At 45.0% G+C, this 25,843-nt stretch overlaps 2 protein-coding genes across 2 annotated transcripts in view; both read left to right on the top strand.

Moving 5' to 3' along the window:
* RAB31 (RAB31, member RAS oncogene family) overlaps window positions 1–17,370 on the top strand; it is a 107,881-nt gene extending 90,511 nt beyond the window's left edge. The window contains exons 6-7 of the mRNA XM_068562465.1: window positions 27–136; window positions 14,027–17,370. Coding sequence (XP_068418566.1) covers window positions 27–136; window positions 14,027–14,121 — 205 coding nt within the window. The 3' untranslated portion in view covers window positions 14,122–17,370. The remainder of the gene's footprint in view (window positions 1–26; window positions 137–14,026) is intronic.
* Window positions 17,371–22,497: 5,127 nt separating this feature from the next.
* On the top strand, window positions 22,498–23,831 carry TXNDC2 (thioredoxin domain containing 2). The gene is made up of 2 exons (XM_068563565.1): window positions 22,498–22,570; window positions 22,858–23,831. The coding sequence occupies exons 1-2, from the start codon at window positions 22,498–22,500 to the stop codon at window positions 23,829–23,831; spliced, it is 1,047 nt and encodes a 348-aa protein (XP_068419666.1).
* The last annotated feature ends 2,012 nt before the right edge of the window (window positions 23,832–25,843 follow it).

The raw sequence follows: 25,843 nt of genomic DNA, 5'->3' as shown, positions 1-25,843 counted from the left end.
GTGTCTGGGTTTGCCCTCTTTTCCAGGGAGGTGCCCTTGAAGGATGCTAAGGAGTACGCAGAGGCCATTGGTGCTGTTGTGGTTGAGACCAGTGCAAAGAATGCAATTAATATCGAAGAGCTCTTTCAAGGAATCAGTAAGTACCTGATTTGTGTTTTCAGCATAGCTTGCATTTTTTTAAAAAAATTAATTAATTAATTTATCTTTATTTTTGGCTGTGTTGGGTCTTCGTTTCTGTGCGAGGGCTTTCTCTAGTGGCAAGCGGGGGCCACTCTTCATCGCGGTGCACGGGCCTCTCACTATCGCGGCCTCTCTTGTTGCGGAGCCCAGGCTTCAGACGCGCAGGCTCAGTAGTTGTGGCTCACGGGCCTAGTTGCTCCGCGGCATGTGGGATCTTCCCAGACCAGGGCTCGAACCCGTGTCCCCTGCATTGGCAGGCAGATTCTCAACCACTGCGCCACCAGGGAAGCCCCGATAGCTTGCATTTTTATGCTCTGGGAGTCAGAGGATAAAAACCAGGGAGCTCCAGAGGAGAGCATTTCCTCTGTGTGAATTTGTCCGATGCCACAGATGCTAAACGCTGCAGTTCTGCCCTGGTTACTGCGGACCCACACCGTGCATCCTCATTCTCCATCTCCACGAGTCCGTGCTTTCACCTGCCGAGTCTGGGTTTCGTGAATCAAAATGAAGTAATCCTGTTGAAAAATAAAATTTATTTTGATCAAAGAATTATGCATTTTATAGCATTTTATGTTAGTATGTCCAGGGGAGGAGAAAGAAAATAGAGAGTGATAAAGGTATAGAAAACCAAAATCACCCATGAAACTGAATGACTCTGGGCAAACGAAACAAGAGAAGCTTTTAGTCATTTCTTTTGCCTCGTGATCGTCGGCAAGAAGTGGTGGTGTCTCCATCCCATGTAACCTGAAGTTGGGAAGTGGGTGGAGAGTCGGTGTGGAAAACTTTTCCTCATTTCTGATGAGTTTTTTTTTTCTTTAATTGAAGTATAGTTGATTTACAATGTCGTGTTAGTTTCAGGTATACAGCAAAGTCATTCAGTTATACGTGTGTGTGTGTATATATATACTTTTTTTCAGATTCTTTTCTCTTACAGGTTATTACAAGATATTGAGCACAGTTCCCTGTGCTATACAGTAGGTCCTTATTGGTTATCTATTTTATATATAGTAGTGTGTATATGTCAATCCCAAACTCCTAATTTATCCCTCCGCTTTCCCCTTTGGTGACCATAAGTTTGTTTTCTATGTCTGTCAGCTGTTTCTGTTTTGTAAATAAATTCATTTGTATTTTTTTTTTTTATACTCCACATGTAAGAAGTGATAGCATATGGTATTTGTCGTTCTCTGCTTGGCTTACTTCACTCAGCATGATCGTCTCCGGGTCCATCTGATCAGTTACTGATGGAAGCTGATGGCTCTTGTCTTTGTCCCCAGTCCTGGGTTGTGTTTGCTTCCCTATCTTTATGTTGGTCTCACGAATAACCTTTATCTGCGGCTGTTCCCCAGATGACGTCCAGCTTGAACCTTCACAGCTTCCGTGGTAACAGCTTTCCATCCTGGGTACCCCCAGAGAGCGACCTGCCGGTGGCTATCTCGGGAAACTGTGTCCTGAGATGCCCTCGGAGCGTGTGCCTAGCCAGGTGCAGGGACCCAAAGTCCTGGGGTGCCCGTCTCAGGAAAGGCCGAACCCCAGAACAGTTGGCAGTTGTTCTCAAGAATCTGGGCTGCAGGCAATTCCAGAAGGGAATTCCAGAAGGGAAACTGATGTTTTGGTCTCCATGTGGCCTGCAGTCCCTGTTGGCGAACCTCTCAGAGGCAGAGGGGCCGTGCTTCCCAGGACAGATTTGATTTCCTTTCCGCTGGTTTTGGTTTGTTACTTCAGACTCTGAGAAGCCACAGCAGGGAATATTTTGCTTGTTTCTCTTGGCTTGAAGGAGACTTCACCGCACATGAGGAACTCTGACCTGGGTTACTTCCAGGGCCCAGGAACACGCGAAAGAAGCAGTGGAGCTGTGCAGCCCTGGTCCCACTTGTTCGCTGGGGTCCACATCCACTTCCCTTCCTTCCTCCTTCAGAAGGATTTGTATTCCTGCTGTGGTTTCACCCTCAAAACAATAGTGTTCTCTGAGCTCTCGGGCCTCGGAGGTCGGACGCTCGTGCGCCAGGGCTGTAGGTTTACGTTGGAAACCCCGCATCCTCAGACTCTGGCTCCTTCCCGAAATTGGGCCGTGGGTGCAGGGCTGCGCCATGTGAGTCTGGGTGACGTCTAAGAGGGTTTGGCTTGAGCTCATTCCGCTAACCTCGTATTTCTTCAAACTCTGTCTTTTCTGGGGACGTTCAGCTTTTCTGGTATGTCAGGCTAGTTGTACAGCTAGTAAACATTTTGTTTTTATGAATGTATTAGTGGTTTTAATTAATGCAGCAGGAGAGCTCCTGACAACTGTGACATTCACACCCGCCCCTGTGCAGCTCCTGGTATTTTCCAGAGCCCTCTCCCCAGCATCCGCGCAGCTCTGTGTACCTGAAATTCACCTTGGGATTTCTGCACGAGCTAGGGGACCTTCCGAGGTTTCTGCAAAGTCATGCTTTCAATATAAAATGACATAAGGACTTCAAGGAAGAAAGCAAGCCTAAGCCCAAGCGTTAGTCTCTCAACTCAAAAGCTATTCCTTTGCTCTGTTCAGCCAGTATAAATCCCTTCATGCATATGAGGTCTTTATGGATCAAAGTGATGGGGACTTTGCATAAGGAATTCCTGAGAGCCTGGTGGTCTGCTTCATTTAATAAAAAAAAAAAGCGTTTTGCTTATAGCACTGGGTAATGGCTTCAAATCATTAATTCGTAGAGAAGCCATTGAATTCTTGTATCTCCTCATCTTCCACGTCAAATAAACAGTTGTTTGTTTCTGTTTCATTAGACTTTGGTTAGAGTTACCTTAGCAAAGAAGCCTGTGGATACCCAGACGGTGGCGAGATCTCCGTCCATGTTTATAATGTGGACCCTGGTGCCTCCCTGGCCTCTATTCCTTCAGGTGCATGTCTCCAGAGTGGGATGTTGTCACCCACTTACAGGTTAACTTAAAACACAGTACCAAAAAAAAAAAAAAAAAAACCCCACAGTACCGAGTGCATCTAGATACATTACAGCAGACACCTCGTTTATTTTCCTGCCCCCTGTTCCAACTTGTATTACATGTGCTCCTCCCTGAACTCAAAATAGGGCAAGATATTGCTGACACCTGTGCCCCCCAGAGCAGGGTTGCAGAGGCAACATGCCTGGGAGAGAGCGGTCACAGAAGACCATGCAGGAGGAGCGAGGAGAAAAGCCGTTAAAGAGGTGTGCTTAAGCAAAATTGATTCATACGGACTCAGAGCAAGAGACCAGTGTTTCCCTTTTACGTTCCCAGAAGGCCCGTAAGCCAGAAATGAGACAACTGTGTTTTGGGAACGTAAGTTAATATATTTCGTAACTGGAAATTGTCAGCAAAATACTGTTTTCAGACTGAAGCTGCCCTGTGAAGTGTTTGGTGCTGCCCTTTGGGGTGGTCTGTGCACACTCCATTCTCGGGTGACCTCCTCCTGGTGCCCTTTTCCACCGCGCACTTTTGGACCCGCTTTACCCAACGGTGTGTGGCTAATGTTCTTTCGTGCATCTCCATTCAGGGCTGTTCTTTTTTTTCAACCGTACCACGTGGCATATGGAATCTTAGTTCCCCAACCAGGGATCAAGCCCACACCCCCTGCATTGGAAATGCAGAGTCTTAACCACTGGACTGCCAGGGAAGTCCCATGGGGTTGTTCTTTTTTTTTTTTTCCTGGGTTTTTATACCTTTAGTTTGAACACTAACATTTTCCTCTTTGAGTTAAAACATAGGAAGGATTCTTGGCCAAGAAAATTATTGTCCTTTGAGTTTTTAAACTGGTGTGTGGAAACACAGAGAATACTCAATTGCTGTCCCAAACCTGTATGGTCTTCCCTATGAAACTACTCTGCCCGTCTCAGTCACCTCGAGAGGCAGGTGAGGAGCCCTGACGGCAGTAAAGGCTTCATCTTTGCTCCCTCCTTCGTACATTCGCTCTCTCCCGCCCCACCCTGCATGAGATGCTCCTCCCTTCCTCCCCGCAGATGTTAATTCCCTGGAATCTCCTTCCTTCGTGAAGTCTCATGCATGGCTCTCACCTTTGGTTTGAGGTTACTATGGTCTGCTCCATCACTTTGACACTTGGACATATTCTTTCTCTGAGTGATTCTCCAAGGGTTCCAGGTATGCGTCTCTTCTTCTGGTGAGCTGTAAGTCCTCTGGGAGCTGATCTCATTCTGGCGCATTCCCCAGAAAGATGAGGCTAGGAAATAGGAGCGTGCCCAATTGAGGTTTTTGAATCTGGACCTTCCAGCTCATCTCATGCTGTTCCAGGAGATAATATTTCAGTGGATTCACTAGATCAAGTGAAATGTGTCACTTTTCTATGGGTACTTAAGTTGGCTAGCACTAGCCCATTGGACAGGCCTCCTATCTCTCTCTTCTTCTCTGTTTTGTGGGTCAGGGGCCATGCTGGACACCAGGGACAGCCTGGGGAACAAAGCAGACTGACGGTCGAGTGGGGAGACGGGCTGTGGGTACAGTCAAGTGGGTGTGTAATTACACATCGTAGTCAAGGCTGAGAAGCAAAAGTACAAGGACCGTGGGGACAGTTACAGGGGGGGACTTTAGATTGGCTGGGGAAGGTCTCCCCAGGGAGATGGTTTTAGGCTAGACCCGAAAAATGAGAAGAGGGCAGAGAGCTCAGGAAGAGCTGTCAGGCCAAGTGGACACGGTGTGTGAGTTCCTGAGGCAGGAAGTGGTGGAGCCTTTAAGGAAGACAAAGGAGGTGGGTGGGCTGCAGGGTGGGAGCTCAGGGACCACATGGGGGGGGGGGAAGGGGGTGTTAGAGACTGAGCCAGATGCTTGCAGGCCTTGTAGTGGGAAGATCCGCCCTGGAAAATGTGTCTGGAGGAGGAGGATGCAGTTGTGGTCCTCTAGGAGAGAGGCCTGGATGAGGAGGAAAAACGTGGATGTGAATTTCAGAAGTCTTTTGGGAGTAGAACCAGGAACACTGGGTAGTGGTCCGAATGGGGAACAAGGAACAGCATGGTCCTGAGATGCACCCCAGTCTGCCTTCCCTGGAAGGAGGAAGGTGAGCACAGGAGCAAGTCCTCTGAGGCTGGATTTGCTAGGAGCCTGGCAGACGGGATTCTGGAGCATGGGGAACACAAGGTTTGCTTTGTGGATTTCAGTTATTCAACTCAAATACCCAACCCTTTAAAAAGAATCTCTCCCTGAGGGCAAAAAGACTTGGGGCTGCAGGCTCAACAGAAACATGTCTGGATTGGGGCAGGACCTAGGCCAGACAGACAGCTGTGCTTCTGCTCAGTTAACTTGAATACTGACTAGAGAACACAGGCTTTGTCCTGAACATCACATCTGGAGATGAAACTAGGCTTTTGTTTGTTGTTAATTTGAGAACAAGGTGAGAAATATTTGTTTTATTTTTAAAGTGAATGTAATTAGAGGTACAAGCGTATGAGTTTGGAAAAATTAGAATAGGGTGTTAACATGAAAGACAGGAAGTTAAGGCTTACGGGCAGTAATTGTGTCTTGTCTGCAGTCATTTGTTGCACAGAGTGTTAGCTATTTTAAGTCCACTGGATTTTGAAATTCTCTAGGTGGACACTTTTGGTTTGGAGCAGGTTAAAGAAATTTTAAAACAAAACAAAACATTTGCACATTTTATAATAGTACAGCAAACTGTCAAATGAAGGCAAGTTTAGCCTTTGTGGGACAAGGAAAGGACAAAGACAAAGCCTGTCCACTTTCTTAACCCCTCAAAAGTTAATTTACCCAATGCAGTGATAGGAGACCTCTGCAAAAGAATGTAGTTTCAGAATGTGGGTAAGTTGGGTCTCAGAAGCCCTAAACATGCATATCTTTTGTCCCAGTGATTCTAAAGAAGAAATTGACCAGGCGTGCAAAATGTAGTAATGATGTTTCACATAGAGCAAATTGTCATTCTGCGCCATTGTTGCAATTGCTTAAATATATATTAGCTCATTAATGCACCGTTTATCTTATGAAATAGGCACTATTATCATCCCTATTTTACATCTGAGGAAGTTGAGGCGTGGAGAGGTTTGTGACTTGCCCCAGGTCACAGAGGGTCAGGATTAGAAGCCAGGCAGCAGGTCACAGAGGGTCAGGATTAGAAGCCAGGCAGCAGGGCTCCAGAACCCAGGCTCTCCACTGCGAGTCTGTATCACTTCTCATTGCAGGTGGCAGTTTATGGTAACATTATTCATGATGGTGAAAAACAGGAAATGACTTAACTGTCCAAAACTTGGGAAATAATTTTTTAAAAATCATGGGACACCAGTATAAACTAGTGATTAAAAATGAGTTTGTAAATCTGTCTTTAGTGACATAAAAAGATAAATTGTTGAGTGTGAAACCAAAGTTATAGAGCAGTTTGTATAATATCCTGATTTTATAAAATATGAACCATATAATATATAATAGTAAATATATTCTTCTGGGCAAAGATTGGGAAGATACACACACATTAAAATGTTAACAGTGGTTGTTTCATGGCGGTGAGATTGCAGGGAACTTAACAAAAGACTTTATTACAGAAAAATTTAAACATATACACCAGTAAACTGAATAACATAATGAACCGTCATGTACAGTCGTCACCTGGTGTCCTTGGAGGATTGCTTAGGACCCCAGCGAGGATGCTGAAGTCCCTTATATAAAAGGGTGTAGTATTTGTATATAACCAAGCACATCCTGCCATATACTTTAAATAATCTCTAATTACAAATAATACCTAAGACAATGTCAGTGCTATGCAAATAGTTGTAAATACAATGGAAATGCTATTCAAATAGTTGCCAATGTGGCAAATGCAACTTCTACTTTTTGGAACTTTCTGGAATTTTTTTTTCCTCGAATATTTTCAGTCTGTGGTTAAGTTGAATCTGCGGATACAGAACCTGCGGATATAGAGGGCAGACTGTACTCATAACCAAGCTGGTTTCATCCCTACCCCCCACTCCCCCCAACCCCCCGCCTGTATTATTTCGAAGGGAATTCCAGACGTCATTTCATCTGTAAATATTTTCAGCATGTAACTTTTTTTTTACATAAAACAATGACATGCTCACATTAATAATCATAATGCTATAATCATATTAATATCATCAAACAGCCAGTGTTCAGATTTTCAATAGTTCATAATTATCATAAATGGTTTCTTTGTTTGCATTTTATAGTTTGTTTGGATCAGGATGCAAATAAGCCCCACACACAGTGGATAAAATTGATAAAATTAGCTGGTGTGTCTCTTAAGCCCCTCCTTAGCAGTAGGTTCCCTCCTTGCAATTTCTTTATGCGAGCAATTAGGTCAGTTGTCCTGATCCGAGTTTAACACACAATGGATTTTGCTGAGTTCCATTTTAGTACTGAGTGGTATTCCATAATGTGAGTAAAAATTTGTTAATCCATTCACCTAAACATTTGGGTTGTTTTCAGGTTTTGGCAATTAATTACAGGCAAGGCTGCGATGAGCTTTCATGTACAAGTCTGTGTGGGTAAATACCTAGAAGTGGCGCAACTGGCTTACCTCACAGGTAATGGTTCACACTCCAAGGGTCCCCCAGACTGTGTTCTAAAGCAGTTTTAGCATTTTACATTCCCACCACCAATACAGGAGAGCTCCAGTAGCTCCAGCTCCTTGCCGGCATGTGGAATGATCAGTTGATAAAATTTCAGTCATTCGAATGGGAATATAGTGGTCTCTCCTTGTGGTTTTGACGTCCATCTTTGTAACGACAGATAATGTTGAGTGCCTTTTCATGTGCTTATTCGCAATCCTTGTGTCTTCTTTGGGGAAGTGTCTGTTCAACTTTTGCCCATTTTGTATTGAGTTGTTTTCTTATTATTGGGTTCTAAAGATTATTTATATAGTTTGGATACATGCTCTTTATCAGATAATTGTCTTTCAAATATTTTCTCCCAGGCTATGGCTTGCGTTTTCACTTTCTTGACAATGTCTTTGGAAGAGCAGAAGTTTTTCATTTTGATGAAGTCTAGCTTATTAGATTTGTTCTTTGTGGCTTGTGGTTTCTGTTTTTTTTTTTTGCATCTTATAATTTTTAAATGTTAAACTAAAAAATTAAAAGGGATATATCCACACGATGGAATATTTTGCAGTGATAAGAGGAAATGAGCTATCAGGCCATGAAAAGACACGGGAGAATGTTAAATGCATATTTACTAAGTGAAAGAAGCCAGTCTGAAAAGGCTACATAGTGTATGATTCCAACTATATGACACTCTGGAAAAGGCACAACTATGGGGACAGTAAAACGATCAGTGGTTGCCAGGGGCTGGGGGTGGGAAGGGGGGAGGGATGAATAGGTGGAGCTCGGGGGCTTTTCTGGCAGTGAAACTATTCTGTGTGATACTGTGATGGTGGCTACATGTCATTATACATTTCTCAAAACCCACAGAATGTACAGCACTAAGAGTGAGCCCTCATGGAAACCATGGACTTCACTTAATGACCAGTAATGGCTCATCAATTGTAATAAATGTTCCACACTCCTGCAAGACGTTAAAATAGAGGAAATTGGGGGTTAGGAGGAGGAGTGTATGGGAACTCTCTGAACCTGATGCTCAATTTTTTCTGTAAACCTAAAGCTACCTCCCTTCCCCAAAATATAGTCTATTAGTTAAAAAAATAAATAAAAGGAAACGATGCCTTTGAATGGTAAGGAAGCCTAATGATTTTAGAGTAACTTAAGCCCCTCCGTGCTGAAGACGTTTGGCATTTTGGGTTCACGGCCAGTGGTGATCTGCCCCCTCCCTTCCTTCCCTGCTGGGGCATCACCGTTCCCGCGGCTCCTAGACTTGAATTTCAGTTTTCCTCCCCTGTCTCTTCACCCTCCCACATCCAATCAATTGTCACGTCTGCCAGGTGTCTTCCTACGGTTCTCCTTCCAACCCTGTTTTCTGCTCCTCTCCGCTGCACCCAAATTAAGGCTCTCATTATCCCTGACCTGGATTTTCTGCCAGCCTCCGGCTGAATCCACTTCCTGAATCCTAAGCCATGCTGGTCCTGCACAGAATGTTAGCATCTTCCGAGGTCTAGACTCTAATGTTCCAGGTCATCTCATAATCCCAATATTGTTCTTTACGACAGCAAAAGGACGGTTCAGCGGATGACCTCGAGTATCATGCATGTGTCGCCTGCCCCATTCTGTATTTCTAGGGCAGGGTCCCGTGATTGTGAGCACCGCAGTGGGCCATAGAGACCCCACCCCCTCTAAATGGAGAGGCTTGGAGGTCACGATCAAGGGCAAAGACTGCCAAGTCCTAGTAAACTTGGTCTCTGGATGATTCAGAAAATCAGGATCAAGAAATGGAAGTGACAGGGCAAGTACCAGCACCTCTAACACCAACCAAACAAAGCTGAGCCTCATAAATCCTGGGACTGGGATAAGAGAGAAGAATGCAAACAGCGACTTGTCAGGGAGGACTCCAGGCCGGTGCAGAAAGCGGCCGGTCGCCACACAGGGCGAGGAGACAGCTGCAGCTGAGCCTGCTGTTTTATTTTTGTTGTGTGTAAAAGCATTACAGCCCCAGTCCAGAGCCGTGATACAGTTGATAGGCTTGGAGTTTGTTTTCTCACATATTGAATTCTTGAGGAATCATTTATTAAACCTGCTTTTTCTCTGGGCTATCAACTTTCAGGAAAACAGAACGCAAAAAAAAAAAAGTCTTTTAACTTTTCCCAAGCAGAATCTTACACAATCCAAACCTTATTAAAATAAACACCCTGCCATAGGATTTATACTCCAGAACGACCTGTTTGGAGGTTGTGTGCTCAGAGGACATTTTGTAAGAGCAGAAACATGCAGTGATGTTTCTTTCAGATGTTTGCATGTATATTTTTGTCCTATTCTGTGCCCATGTAATTAATACTGATTCAACAGTGTTCCAAGGTGATCACCTTGGTACCAAACGCTATGGCATTATCCGGAACTATGCTATTGTGTAAGTGCATTTAAGCTTTGAATAAGTTCCAAATAACTCAGACCACAAGATCCGAGTTCTTGGTGTGTTTTCACGGCGCTGGTGGCTTCCTGCACTTTTTAAGGTGCTTGCGTCGTTGCTAGGGCCCGGCTTTCCTTTCTCTGCCTGAAAATGGAAGCACTTCCTTTCTTCTTACTGTTTGAAGCTGGAATGTGTGGGCGCCTCCTGGGCTGAGTGTTTAGGAGAAGAGCAGGATGGGCCCCATCCTAGTAACTGAACCCTAAGCATCCACTGCGGGGAGGGGGAGGCAGGGGTTGATACGTAGCTGCAACCAGAGCCTGGGATGCTGGGGACCCGCCCATTGTCCTGGGTTCCTGGCACATTAGCCACAGCGTCTGTGATGCGTGGTGGTTGTCAGGCTACTTCCCGTGTTCTTTTTGTAGGTGAGGAAAGGCCGTCTTGGAGAGAGCAGATAGTATGTCTGAATTCACTCACCTGGAACACTCTTACTCAGATCTCAAAACTCTTTCCACCAGATGAGAAACACAAAGTCTAAGGAAATTGCAGTAATTCTTTTTTTTTTTTTAAGGAGTTACTGAAGAAACTTTATTCGCAGAACAAGTGTGAAAATGTCTTTTTATTGGTATTAAAAGGGAAATTTAAGGCTGTAATACCAGCTCTTTATTCCTTAAAGGGAAGCAGTTACTATAATGATGTACTTGGAGCCACACAGCTAGTTAACACCTTCCCTCTTCATTGGGGAACCATGAAATCTATTATGGTCCCCCAGCAGGGCAGTTTTCAGTGAGAAATTGCTACATTTGTAAAGAACATTTTCCAATTGACCATGATGAAAAGATTTTATCCACATCTACACGATGATGACAAAATTGGACATGACTAAAAGGTTTGGGCAGCCCAATTCGCAGGAACAAAACCTAGAAACAAATGTCATGATACCCATAAAAATGCCTTGATGTGTCACAGGACACCAATCTAAGCCTTTAATTCACATTCCAGTGCAGATGGCCTCAAAGGTGTTTTGGGTCAGCGGTTTTTAATTTTTTTTTTTTTTTAACAGAACAGCCCTTTTCTCAAAATTTCACGTGGAACCCAAATATGTAAACAAACTGCAGTAATTCTGTCTCGGAGAAATATTTCGTTCTATTCAGTGAGATTTGGGATGTTCTGAAGATAAACAGAACCTGGCTCCTCTCAGAAGCTGGGTTCGACACTGATTCAGAAACGTTGCTCACAGTTTAAAACAAATAAGAGGGGTGTCTCCTTGAGGGGCTGCCTCGGGTGTTACCTCATCTTGCTTCCAGACCTTGTCCCACTGACCGTCTGCTGAGGAGAGAAGTGAGGGGCAGGGAAGAGGAGGAGGAATGGGGGCAAAGGAGGGTGCTGATGGGATGGGATGGGCCGTTCCGGCATTGCCCTTTCTAGCTCTTCACTCCACTTTTGTGACTTTAATCTTCTGGATGAGCTTTTTCTATATTTGAGGTACTTCTCCTAGGAAAAAACTTATGAAACTTTATGACACTTGGCGTGTGGAATCGGTCACATATAGGAGGGCTTACCGCTTAATGCTATTTTGCTAACTTTAGAGTTAACAACTTAAGAATACCATGAGGTTGATGTGAGTGTAAGATACTGATCTTGATGTAGTCAAAACTGATCAGTAAACAGTACTTGACTAGTTAACTAGGGCAGCGGCATGCACCGGTCAGAATTATAATTTTGTCCCAAAATATTTCAGATGCAAAAGCCCCTAATACAGCTCCTAACACTCTCAGGAGGCACCCAAAGTGTTAATTTAAACAACTTAAGTAATTGTATGTGGAATCTAAAATATGACACAAATGAACTTACCTATGAAAAAGAAACAGACTCAGACAGAGACAACAGACTTGTGGTTGCCAAGGGGTGGGGGGGAGGGAGGGGGAAGGACTGGGAGTTTGGGATTAGCAGAGGCAAACTATTATATGTAGGATGGATAAACAACAAGGTCCTACTGTACAGCACAGGGAACTATATTCAATATCCTGCGATAAACCATAATGGAAAGGAATATGAAAAAGAATGTGTATATATGTATGTATAACTGAATCACTTTGCTGTACAGCAGAAGTTAACACAAGATTGTAAATCAACTATACTTCAAATAAATAAATAAATAAATAAATAACTTCAGTAATGCTATAACTTGACACCACCATCCCTCCAAAACACATCACTTTCTCTGGAGGGGTATGGAACACTTGACCGGGAAGATCTGACCTAAATATATCAGAGTATTGGTAGTCACTGGGAACTTTTCCCCTCTGTTTATCACTTAAGATTGACAAAGTAGGAGAGGCATTTTGTTTCCTTCCCTTTTCTTATGACTAATAAAACAGACACAGCTTGTCCAGAAAAGGAAAGTACATACTTGCTTCTGGATTAGGACAGAACTGTTTGGAGAATGGCCTGCGGAAGCTTTGTACAGCTTTGTGGAGGACACAAATTGGCAGAAGCAGTAGCTGCAGAAATCACTCCAGCCTTCATGTCTGCCCCGTAAGCAGATAAGAGCTCTACCACGAATTTTGAATTTTGGGTAATTGCCAGTCTTTATGCTTGAGCTTTGACGAGTGGCCATACCACCCAATCTACACAACGCATTAATACCTGTGAAATTGACAATTTCCACCCTTGTGAAAATGCACCTCTTCCAGGGCGTTTTGACTCTCTTTATGGTCCTTAGGGCATCCACTTGCATGGAAGGGCTTTGTCTTGGAACTAATTTCCCTTCCATCTCTAATTACTGGTTACCTAGTAACTGATACCCTAATTAGCTGATTTTTTTAAATCCCTGTTTTAGAGCTCGTGTTTCATGCCTTTTCCATGGGGGTTAGAAAAGTAACATCAAGAGCTATCGTGGTAGAGTGGGAGGGACACAGGCTTTGGGATCCATCAGAAAGTCAAGATGTAGGTTATAATCAGAGAGCCACCTGTGCCCCTTGGTATTGACCTTCAGGTGTAACCTAAGTTCTCCAGTTAATAGTAAAATGGTGATCATAACAGTCATTTCACAGCTTCACATGACCCAGTGAAGACGTGCCTGTGAAAATCTTTTAACTGTGAGGTTCTACACAAATATTTGTTATTTCCATATTCCATTGCCTTTTTAGAAGACAGCTTTATTGAGACAAAACTCACATACTATACGTTTCACCAAAATGTACAATTCAGTGTTTTGTATGTGCACCCATCAGCACAGTTTTAGAATTTCTTTATCACCTCCAAAAAAAAAAAAAAAACCCACAAAAAACAAAACACATACTCTTTAACTACGACCACCCTATTCCCCTCCACTGCCTGTTTAATTTTTACTTTGGATTTGTTAACAGAGACTCTCAGCTAATTCTTTAAATTAAAATAAGATTACTTGTGAATGACACTTAAGATACTGTTTCCTGTGAAGAATGTCTCCAAAGGCTTTCCAGTTAATGCTCTAAGTGCGCTGGCAGGATGAGGCACGGGAGCTCAGTGTTTGTAAATACGTGATGTTAGTGGGACCATCACTATTCCCAAGCCAGGTCTGTTTGTAGAAGCACAAAGATGAGGCCTCACTGGGAGCTGAGAAGGGGCTCATTCCACTGGTGGATGCGGGGGAAGAGTGGGAGGAACCAGTGGCCGCTGTTTGTGCAGAGAAGAGGGATGCCGGCTCTGGAGCAGGGCTTCCACCTCCAGGGAAATACTTATTATCAGAAAGCTGCTTTTACTTTTCCTTAACTTTCTACGCTTGAGCTTGACTTCATACAGCTGAGGGAGAGGGGGAAAGAGCTAGTACCACAGCCCCTCTGCCTCATGTGCGACCCGCACGTGACTGGAGACGTGAAAGCAGGGTGGGGTTGGCTGGAAACAGGAACTCAACCTTGGCCTCCGTTCCTTCCAGGTCGCCAGATCCCACCGTTGGACCCCCATGAAAACGGAAACAACGGAACAATCAAACTGAAGCCAACCTCTCAGGCCGGCCGGCGGTGCTGCTGACCTGGGACTGGGGTCCCCTGTGCTTGAAGAGGCCAGAGCTCCCCTCCCCGTGTGCTGCTGCGGGGGCCTCCCACCCTTGGTGGCCTGGCCCCTGGCTCAGAGGGAGGTGAGACCCGCAGGGAACGGGGCAGGGAACATCCCTGGAAAAGGATTCTACAAAACTCTGGGAAAAACCACCACACTGCCAGAAAAGGGCCTTTGGTGCGTGAAATTCACTCTGAGGGAATGGATTTTAGGTATTAATTATAGTTGAGTTTTTTTGTTGAAAGCCTCAAAATATTCTTAAATTTGTACAAAAGTCTTACTGGCTTATGTGTGTGAGATTCTAAACTGGTGTTCCACTCTGATTTCCTATGTTTCTAACCAAATTTCAGGAACTTCTTCAGCGCCATTGCCTTAATTACTCAACCAACCTCCACTGAAAGGTTCATGGAATTTCCCTTTCAGTGGAGTGTAATTGGACCATCTGCTGTAGACTTGCACTGTTATGAAAGTGGAGAAAGATGTATTAGGAACTATTATCTACATCTGTGACTTTTACTTGATGGCCATTTTTCTAAGTTTTGGTCATATAAACCAACCAACCAAATCTGACTACAATATATCATGTCATTCTGGGATTTGGAGGCCTGGTTTAGAAGTCACTGGAGTCACTACTGTGTAAACTGTGACAAACGCAGGGTATAAATATTATTCCAGAGACCACCTGGTTTGCATCACCTCCACAGTAATAAATTCCCACTCTCTTAGGGAAGTTTCACACAGAGTATTATTTTACTAAGAGAGTTTGTCATAGTGTCATATCCGTGGAACAAATTACCTGGAGGATGTTTGAATCTAAATTGTAGGGCAAACTTCTAATAATATCAATGAATAATAGGTTACAGGAAAGCCAGCCAGAGGAAGTACCAGCACATTAAGATTCTAGACCCCCCAAAACTGCAAAATCAGAGAAAGTCTTTAAGAAGATGCCAAGCTTTGGGGGTGTGGGTATTAAGGCTAACCAGAGGGCCAACCCTGGAATGCCAGTTGGCTGAGAACTTCAGTGAACCCTCCCTTTTCAGATTTCCTGTCTGCTCAATTAATTAAAGATGTCTGAATCCAATGAAAGGAGAAGGAAAGAAGGCATGGAAAGGAGGCAAAGCTATCCCCATTGAAAATTCAAATCCTGTTTCCATTCTAGCTTTCATAAAAACCTGGGATCAAGAAGCAGTTGGTTTCCTATGAGGGCTCATGTTGGGAGGTGATTCTTGGAGGATATTCAGATTGGTGCCTTTTTTGGGGGTGAGATGTGGTTGATCACGCAGTATGGCATCAGGGCCAGCTGGTACCTTCAAGGCTCAGCAAACATTAATTGAAAACCTACAATGTAAAAATCAGGGAAGAGATCATAACCTGAGTAAAAACCTTGAACTTTCAGTAACCGTGCTTGAATCCTGCCATGCTCTGCCCCTGAGCCCTGGATGGGCGGGGACGCTGAGTCTGCCATCCAAAAAAGCGAGAGTCCTTGAGAGACCAGGGCCGAGTTCACACTTCTTCATGTGGACTGCAATCAAGAAAACAGGTCGAAATCTCAGATTTAGGTTTTTTAAACTCGAGAATGTGTTGTCAGTTTGATGTTCTTACCGCTTCATCCAGCTTGCAAGAGTAACTTGACAATCTTAGGACGTGAACGCTGGAAACACTTATTTTTGGTTCAAGAGTGCCTCTTAGCTCTCCCAGACGGGTTCCTCAAAAACTGTTAGCAATTGGCACGTGGATACCTTGGCAGGGCCTTTGCAGGGATTTTTAGGGTTTTCTTCACCTTGTCACTATTATGGGCTACCGTGATTCTGCTTGCAGGCCAAGGGATTATCTTGCCTCTTTCCAAAGTTAAAAAAAATGTGGGTTGCAAATTCAAATGACCTAATTCCAGGTGTAATGTAGGCTTATTTTGGAATCTTTCATCATCCAGCTGTCCCTGAGGACCTGGGCTTGTCTCTAGACAAGGTTGCCTAGCTAAGGAGTTACGCAGCCCAGCAAGTCTTCAGTGCTCGCATCTTGCATAAAACAGCCGGTCTTAACCAGCAAGCTACCCACCCATGAGCCCATGACTTGATTTCAGAAGCCTACGAGGGTGGGAACCACTCTTTTGCCTTCCTGTATGGCCTTAACTATTCAAGCCGTCAGGCGACAATGTGTCTATAGTCAGTCCTTGGAGCAATTGGTAGAAAGAGTAGATGGCACTTGGGCACACACACATTCACAGGAACACGGCGTCTTCCCTGAAGATAGGTGCTCGAGCCTTGTCCACAAGGAGGCTTTCTGATCTTCCTTTATTTTGCCTTGAGATTACTTTCTGGCTGTTCTAATCTTTGAACTATAACCACGTAATACCATGTAAAGGCCTGGAAATTACTGTTGCTCCAAAATGTCAAGCAGCATCCTTTGCCCAATTTCCCCAAATGTGCTCTTTTCCTCTGTTTTCCTTCCTCTCCTGTGCGGTACATGTGTGTATATGTGTAAATATGATTTCATATTTGTTATGCCGACATGTGATCCATTTCACTGGCTGAGTCTGGCTCGTGACTCTGTGTCATGTAATGCAGGCATGGGCTCTCAGAGGGATTATTTCCCGGTGGGAATCTCTAAAATGGCAGTGGGGTCATGCAAACATTTTACGTACGCACATAATTGACCTGCCATTTTCATAGTGGAAAGTGGTACATCAGGGCGCTAAAGATGACTTCCCTTGCAAACCATAGACGGCTGAAAACCTAAAGCCAGCCTTTAGCCAAGCAAAGGGCTGGGACCCACCGAGGACCGAGGGAGGCTTGGGTGACCAAAGTATGCCCCCTGAGATCAAGGAACGTGGCTTGTGATGGCTGAAACTGGCTCCCCTCAGGGGCCCTGCTTCTCCCTGCTCTGCCACGCTCATTGCAACTTGAAGAAAGAGTGGGCTCATAAATAAAAGGACTCCAAGCCTCATTCAGACCTATTAGGTTCTGGTTTAACCATCATTGCTGAAACCAGACCCAGTGATCCATTGTCACCGCTCAGTTGTGTAAACTGCTCCCTTTCTCGTGTTTTTGTAAAGAGCTTCTGTCTGGGCTGGACCCAGTTCTCATGTATAGAAGATGCCGCTGCAGACATTAGGACCTTTCCACCTTATATTCTGTAATAAAGCATTGCCCTCCACATCGCCCAATTGTATCTGTTATTTTTGGTTTAACACACACTGATTCATACTAATAAATATTTTAAGTTTTACCAAGTTTGTCTTTTTCTTATTATAATGTTCGGTTGAATAATTTGTTTAAGTAACTTGCTGGCTGTGGGAGGGTTTGGAAGATCAATCTCTCTAAGCTTCAGTTTCCTCACATATAAAATGCAGAAAATAATTCATATGCACATATCCACAATTCTGGAATCCCAAAAGCTTTGGAAGGGACTTTTTCTTAAGTTTGATATGGACTCATTTGGCCGTAAAACCAGACCTGAACTGATGTGATGCTATTTATAGCTACTTATCCAACCAGGCGGGGGTGAGGGGGGAATGCCTGCACATTCGGTTGCAGAATTCCTGCTGTTTGCTTGTAGGATTCGATCCCTGACTCTGCTGCATGTTCTGTAATAGATGCACCATATTACTGTTATAAAATCCAAACAAAATTCCGAATTCTGAAAACATCTGCCCCCAAGGTGTCATACTAGGTATGATATCCACTATATAAAGCTGTAGCATCTACCCTGCAGGTGTCCTCAGGATTCAAGGAGAACATGCGTGTTAAGAGGGCTGCCCATGGGGGCTCCGGGCAGCCAGCAGGGCCCTGTGTACACAGACGTCGACACCCTCAGTGCCTCCTGAGTGGGCTTTACGGGTTTCACTCGACAGAAAGCACCTCTTCTGGTCCCGGCACGGAGCAGGTGCTCGTAAACGAGAGCAAACACGAGTTTAGCGACCTGCTTTGCTCCAGCTACTGTCCCAGGTGTTTTACATCATATGACCTCATTCTATTTTCACAACCCCCTTTATCAGGCAGATACTATTATTCTCTCCATTCTACAGATGAGGAAACCGAGGCCCGGGAGGTTAGTAAGTCGCCTACGACCATAGACTGGTAAGAGAGGCAGAAGTCAAATGCTAGCTTCTGTTATCTTCTCCTGTCTTTTTTAATTAAAAAATTTAACTTTTTTTTGTTAATAAACTTTTTTTTTTTTATTTTTGGCTGTGTTGGGTCTTCATTGCTGCACACAGGCTTTCTCTAGTTGCAGTGAGTGGGGGCTACTCTTCGTTGAGGTGCGCGGGCTTCTCATTGTGGTGGCTTCTCTTGTTGTGGAGCATGGGCTCTAGGCGCACGGGCTTCAGTAGTTGTGGCACGCGGGCTCACTAGTTGTGGCTCACGGGCTCTAGAGCACAGGCTCAATAGTTGTGGCGCACGGGCTTAGTTGCTCCGCGGCATGTGGGATCTTCCCGGACCAGGGCTCGAACCTGTGTCCCCTGCATTGGCAGGCGGATTTTTAACCACTATGCCACCAGGGAAGTCCCAAATTTAACTTTTTAAATTAAAAGTATAATTAACACATAACAGTTTCAAATGTACAATAATGACTCCATATTTGTATATCTTGGGAAATGATCACCCACAATAAGTCGAGTTCTGTCACCTCACATAGCTACAATTTTTTTTTCTTGTGCTGAGAACTTTTAAGATCTACTGTCTTAGCAACGTTCAAATACGCAACATGGTGTTATTAATTATCGTCACCACACTGTCCGTTCTATCCCCAGGACTCATATATCTTCTAACTGGAAGTTTGTACCTTTGACGACTTTCTATTTTCCCCTTTCTTTACTCTCATTATAAGGACTGTAAAAATAAAAGAATGAAGGAAAGGAAATCCACATTCACTGAATGCTTCCCATGAGCTAAAGCCTTTCAAACTGTATCTCATTTTATCCACAACACGAATCTGAGAAGGAGGCACGATTGTTCTCATTTGTGCAGGAGGAGCACAGAGGGTTCAACTGGCCTTCTGAGGTCTACTTAGTTGGGGAGCAGGACAGCCCCCCACCATGCTGAGGCCAAGCTACCACTCTTGCATCTCAGGAGGAGGTGCTGGCCGGGGGTCCAAGGGTTAAGCAGCTCAGGCTGGCAGAGCTGAATCACGATTAACGAGATTTCACTCAACTATTACCTGATCCCAACTGCGGGTGTGCTGACCCTCCACCCACTGCTCAGACTGCTTCATGTATCTTTTCTTTGTCCCTGACTTTGACATTGACCCCATCACTCAGCCGGGACTCAAGTTCTTCACTGGCTTTTTGAAATGGCTTCTGGATCAGCGTCTGACTTTACAGGGCCCGAGGCATTGAATTCCTTCAGAGAACCCAGTCCCCAAACCCTGTCCCCAAGTGGGCCCCGATGACCCAAGGGTGGCTAGTGTTCTCTGCTCGCCTTTACCTTGAGTTTTCTCCGGATTTGTACCTATTCTCTCCTTTTTTGCTCCTTCAGAAAAGGATCCCAACTCACTTCTAAAGCATGTCCCAAGTTTTTTTTTTTTTTTTTTTTGCTTCCATCTTAAAATTCCCTCTGCACTGTTTTCTCCTCTTGTTCACTTACACATATGCATAAATTGTCTCTAGGTTTGATAAACTACAGTCCATCTCCTTTTCCCCATCAAGCTACCCTCTCTTTCCTTCACACTAATTGAATTCTTAAAGGAGAACCGTGACCTTCTATTCACTCCTCACCTGAATTTAGGTACCTAATTGCCCCACCACTGCCCTCTTTCTTCTCACTCCCCCCACTTCCCCAAGGGCACCCGAGGCTGTTGATTTACCTCCTGATGCTCCTTCTCTGGCCTCTGGCCTGGGCTCCAAGGCTCCCCTGGCTCCTCCCCCTTTACACATACCTGCTCAAATGCAGGTGCTTCCTGTAAATCCGTGCTCCTAACCCTCCTCCATTGACACCCCTTCCTAATGATCCCCTGCAATCTTAGGATTTCAACTATCGCCTCTGGGTGTTTGTCTTCCACATGGTGGTCTGGCCTGACTTTTCTCCGGAGATCAGACCTTGATTTCCAGCTGCCAGGTGGGTGTCCTGCCTCGGGTACAACGCCCCTCTGGGCACGCACGCCCCGTTCCCCTGTTACCTGTGTGTCTCGTGCACTGCTTTCTCCCAGCTGCCCAGGCTCCGCATTCAAGATTCAATTTCAGCTCCTCTCAAGCATTTATCAAACAATGTAAATTCTATGTCTGGAATTTCTCCAACCCTGAACCCTCTTTCCACTGTCCCAGTTGAGGCTTTCAATATGTTCTCTCTCAACTATGCAATCGTTTCTTAATAGATCTCTTTAAATTCTGTCTTTGGCCCTCAAATCTATGGTTGAATAAATGCTAACAGTGAATCTGCTAAAATGCATATCAGATCATGTTTCCTCAAAACTTTCTGGGACACCCATTGCAAATTAAATAAAATTCCAGCTCTGTCACCTGTGGTGACAAATCCCCCTCACCTGGGCCCAGCCTTCTTCTCTGCCACCACTGGCTGGGGCCCCTGCTCCTGACCACCTGCCCTGCGTGGTTGCTATCCTCCAAAAGGAGGTCGCAGCCCCCCTGGCAGGCCAGTTCTGCAGCATTGTTCCTATTTCTGGGAATCATTCCTGGACACCTCGCCCAAAAGCAGCCTTTCCAGCTATTTTCTGATTAGACAAATCTTTCTATGCCTAAAATAGCTGATTGTTTCCCTGACAGAACCACGACTGACATAAGGGTTCATGAGCAATTTGGGGATGAGCTTGTGCTGAAGGTAAAAAAATACGTTTTATGACAAGTTGAGTGAAAATTATTCAGCAGCATCAACATTTCAAGTTGCCTGGAATCCATCTGAATTTCAAAATGAAGAGTAGAAATAACTGGAAAAACTCTGCCAAAGCTAAAACACAACTCAGATCCCCAAGTATGAATGTCACGGGGTCACAGATTTCCTCATTTTTATTAAGATGTGCAGATATAATGAGACTTTAAAATTTTCCTACAAGGCATCTACTCTTCCCCATGAGCCTGATCTCAAAGGGATTTTGGGAGGGATGGTGAGGAGCAGGGGCATGGAATTCAGTCTGCCCATTTGTGGAATTTCAGTCTAAGGAACATGGTTTTATTCTGGTGGCAGCTCAGTCTTCCTGATTCCTGCCCTCTCCATAATATGTGGGTGCACAAGGCTGTGTGGATGAGCTGTCCCCGGGCCCTCTACCTCCTGCCGAGTCCCCATGTGAAGTGGCTGGTCTGGCCTGGTCCCTGAACTGGGAACTGCTAAGGACGGTGGATCCTGTCTAGGGCTGGGGCCCCGTGCTGTCACCCACTGTTCAAGCCTGTGCCTCTGTTCCTTGCTTCTGGCCGCAGATCCACCTCCACTGTGGCTTCTTTGTTCCTCCTTGAGCTTCTACTGGTTCTCTGGTCTTAGAACACTCGCGGCCCCACTCCGGGGTGTGAGGACTTCCTGATCCCTGGCCCAAGAATCTGCCTGTGACCCGTGCTGCCATGTGGATGTGGAGTCCACATGGATGTGCGCCCTCCCTGGTCTTGCAGATGGAGCAGGAGGCAAGTCCGCCTCTGCTTCCAGCTTTCCTCTGAACACATCTAATCTGTGTCCATGCTGAGGTTTCTACCTGGAGAGGGGACACAGGTACTGTTCTGTTGGCTCTTGGTCTCCATGGACAGGGGCGATGTTTTCACTTCTGCCTCTTCTCAGTCAGGGAACCCCTCTGTGTCATAATCTCCCTTCCCAATGTCCAAACCGGACATCTGACCAGCACGCAGGACTTTGCAGAAGAGGGTAACACGGTTAAGAGGATGTTAATGGTTACGGTGGGTGAGTCATAAAGAGAAAGCAGGAGCTGGGGATCCTAGAGCGAGAGGGTTGGAGAGGTGGTCTCAAGTTACCCACCCTGGCCAGGGCATCCGGCAAGCAGCCCACCCCAGCCCAGCCCAGTGTTCCGAGTGTGGGCTCGGAACCTGCCCCCGCATGAGCTCTGAGACCTTGAGCGGGTCACATAACTTCTCTAAGACTCAGTTTCCTCACTTGTAAAGTGGGGATCATAATGGGACTTACCTCAGTGGTGTGTTTGTGTTGTGTTGTAGGAAATAATGGCTGTGAATTCATTCCAGGCACTGGGCACAGCCTCACGCACAGAGCAGCCCCAAAACCCAGGCTGTCGTGAAACTGTCAAGGAGGACCCTTGTGAGAACAAAGAGGGCAAACCAGCTGTGAGCACCGCCCGAATACAAGTTGTTACTCTTTATATGATGTTCAGTTGGAAAAGGTTGCAGGGGATGGCCTCGCTGGCACTATGAGACATCTGTGAAGTAGGGGTGGGTTGCGACAAGGACCGGAAATGGAAAGTGATGAAGCTGGAGCCCCAGAAGAACCGGAAATGAGGCCAGTCAATCAAGCAGACATGAATGAAGGTGAGGCTACAGGTAAGGGGGAGGGAAGGGGGACCTATGTGCTAAGGGGGTTGGCTGCAGTGTCGAACTAAGCAGACAAAGTTGTAGTTAAACAAAAAACCTGCATGAAGATTACATGTAATTGCATGCTGCTTGGCCTTCTGCTGAATGTGATTATGCAAATGAATACATCTGTTATAAGACTACATTCACAAGCTCTGAGAATGACACCCATCTTCCTTGGAGTAGATGATCAGAATTTTTTTGTTTCTTCTTTGGCATTTTTATTTTTTTACCCTTTTCTTCAGAAAGTCCATCATTACAGGTTCTATCCAGCCATGTGACACTCCTGGTCCCAGCACACACCCCAGAGGCCTTTGTCCATGAGGTCAGCAATGTTCAACACATACCTGCAGAGCGGTCTGAAGTCCTACAGGCCATGGACACACTCCCACCCGAGCAGGGCAGTGACACCCTCAGCTCCCCAGCCCAAACTATCCCCCCCAAGCAGGCTGACACCCCCAATTCCCCAACCCAAAACATCCTGCCCAAGCAGGGTGACTTTCTCAGTTCCTCAGCAAAACCCATCCCACCCGAGCAGGCTGATGCCTCCAGTTTCCCGGAAAAGATCATCCTGCCAAACGAGGGTGGCATTCTCAATTCCCCAGAAAAAACCATTCTGCCCATTCAGGCTGACACCCCCAATTCCTCAACCCAAACCGTTTCACCAAAGCAGGGTGACACTCCCAAGTCCCCAGAAAAAACCATCCCGCCAAAAGAGGGTGAAATTCTCAGTTCCCCCCTCAAAACCATTCTGCGCAAGCAGGGCAACACCCTCAAGCTCTCAGCCAAAACCATTCTGCCCAAGGAGAGTGACACCCCCAAGTCCTTAGAAGACACCATCCAGCCAATAGAAGGCAACCTGCAGTCAACAGATGAAGCCATGGAGGTCCTGGAGGAGGACCTGGTGAAGGTGATCCTGAGCAAGGAAGACTTCGAGGTGGCGCTGAAGGAAGCTGGGGAGAGACTGGTGGCTGTGGACTTCTCGGCCATGTGGTGCAGGCCTTGCAGGTCAATCAAGCCCCTTTTCCAGTCCCTGTGCATGAAGCACAAGGATGTGGTGTTCCTGGAAGTGGACACTGACGAGTGTCAGGGGCTGGCGAAAGACTGCAATATCGTTCGCATCCCAACCTTTCAGTTTTATAAGAAACAAGAAAAGGTGGGCGAATTTTCTGGTGCCCTTAAGGAAAAACTCGAGACACTCATTACAGCATTAAAGTGATTGTGTGTTCTGAAAGCATTAGGAATAGTCGGCTGTTCATAGCTTGTGATTTTTTATTTACAAAAAAAGATGAGGGGTAACAAAACTGTGTGTCCAAGTGGCACCTGCATGTGAATCAGAAACAGTAGCTCAACCCTTTCCAAGAAGCAGTCAAAGCCCTAATGCCTATTGTGACTGTGTTCTTGTTGATGGGACAGTGTGATATTAGAATTTCCTTTGGTGGAGATTGGAAGTCCAGTTGTCCCCTATTTTTTAATCTTGATTTTTTCTTTCACTCACTCTTGAAAATTCAGCTCGTGTAATCCTAGTGGCAACATCGGAAATTTAGACAATTCTTCTGTAGAAGGACATGTTTTAATGATGAGTGGAAATTTCTGATGTTCACATACCTTTGGGATTTCTGATAAGAAAGTAAAGAATTTGAAGGATTCACATATATCTAACATCCTTCATGTGCGGGAAGTGCTATGGAGGCCTCAGGAAATGTCATGGGCTCCACAAACATCTAGGGGATTCTTTGGTATCACAGCTGAGACCAAGGCCATGTTTCCAGACTTTAAGTTCAGGCTTCTTTCTACTGATCCAGGCTCCCAACATCTGAGACAGCTCAAAACTTCTGGTTTTCTCAGACCAAGAGCTTTATGGTTCAAGTTTAAATTAGTGTGATCCTTGGTGCCATTATGACATCAGCACCCTAGTAGCAGAGTTCCTGCTTTGTCATCCTGGTAACTGGGTTTCTGCTACCTGTTCTCAGATGTCTCAGAGTGTGTGTGTGTATACACATATATATTGCATATATATGCATATATTTTAATATATACAATTTGGTGAGTTTGGACATATGCATACACACGTGATACCATCACCACCATTGAGGTAATAAACCTACCCATCATCTGTTTCCACAACTTTCCCTGTGTGTCCCTTTCCTTGGTGTGTGTGTGTTAAGAACACTTTGCATGAGATCTACCCTCTTAACACATTTTAAGTGTACTATAGCATATTAACTACAGACACTATGCTGTCCAGCAAATCTCTAGAACTTATTCATCCTGGATAACTAATTTTATACCCACTGAACGACAACTCTGCATTTCCCCCCATTCCCTGTCAGCCACTGTCTTATCTTCTGCTGATCTAGAATGTTTTAAAGAATTGGAACTAATTGTCCACATGGCAAAAAACAGGATTCCCTTTAAAATCTTGAATTGTAGCTTTTCTTGAAAAATTGTAAAATCTGGCAATCCAGGCTTGCATGACCTCAAGAAACTGCTCTAACCTTAGGGGCTGAGTGGCAGCTTGCTCCGTTGGATGGGGCATGCGTTCTCTGGCTCTGGTGAGGAACCTGGCTGGCTTCTGCATTTACCTGGTTGAGTTGCGATCCCTCCTTAGCTGCAGGAGTGGGATGGTGCCAGCAACTTCCATTGTGTGACGACCCTGACTCTCCTTAATATGTCAATCATGGACCTCGTTTGAGCGTTAAAACAACTACCTAACAACAGCAAACAAAATACCATACATGCTACTGTAGAGCACAGGGAACTATAGTCAACATCTTGTAATAACCTATAGAGGAAAAGAATCTGAAAAAGAATAGATATATATGTATAACTGAATCACTTTCCTGTTCACTTGAAACATTGTAAATCAATGATTGAATCTATCAATTAAAAAATAAAAATAAAACCCCAAAAAACCCCCAAAATACCATACATACCCGGTCTTTTTTTCCAAAAGGATTCAGTATGACCTGCAAAATGTATTAATGATAAGGTTAATAAACTCATATGGGGAAATTAGGAGCATAAAAATAAATAACATGTCAATAATATATCTGAGGGCCGGTTTCACTCCCTGATTGAGTGGCAACTTTTGTTCCGAGCTTCTTAGCAATGAGGGGGTGTGGGGAGAAAAAGGAAACTCAGTGATACCCAGATATCATTACTGGAAAGGAGCAAACATCGGAATTGGAAAAAGGAGTCAGAGCTTTCCCACAACTGAATTTCAGAATG

Source organism: Eschrichtius robustus, chromosome 14 (assembly GCF_028021215.1).
Source record: "Eschrichtius robustus isolate mEscRob2 chromosome 14, mEscRob2.pri, whole genome shotgun sequence".
NCBI classification, from domain to species: Eukaryota; Metazoa; Chordata; class Mammalia; order Artiodactyla; family Eschrichtiidae; genus Eschrichtius; species Eschrichtius robustus.
This window is presented reverse-complemented; position numbering and strand designations above follow the sequence as displayed.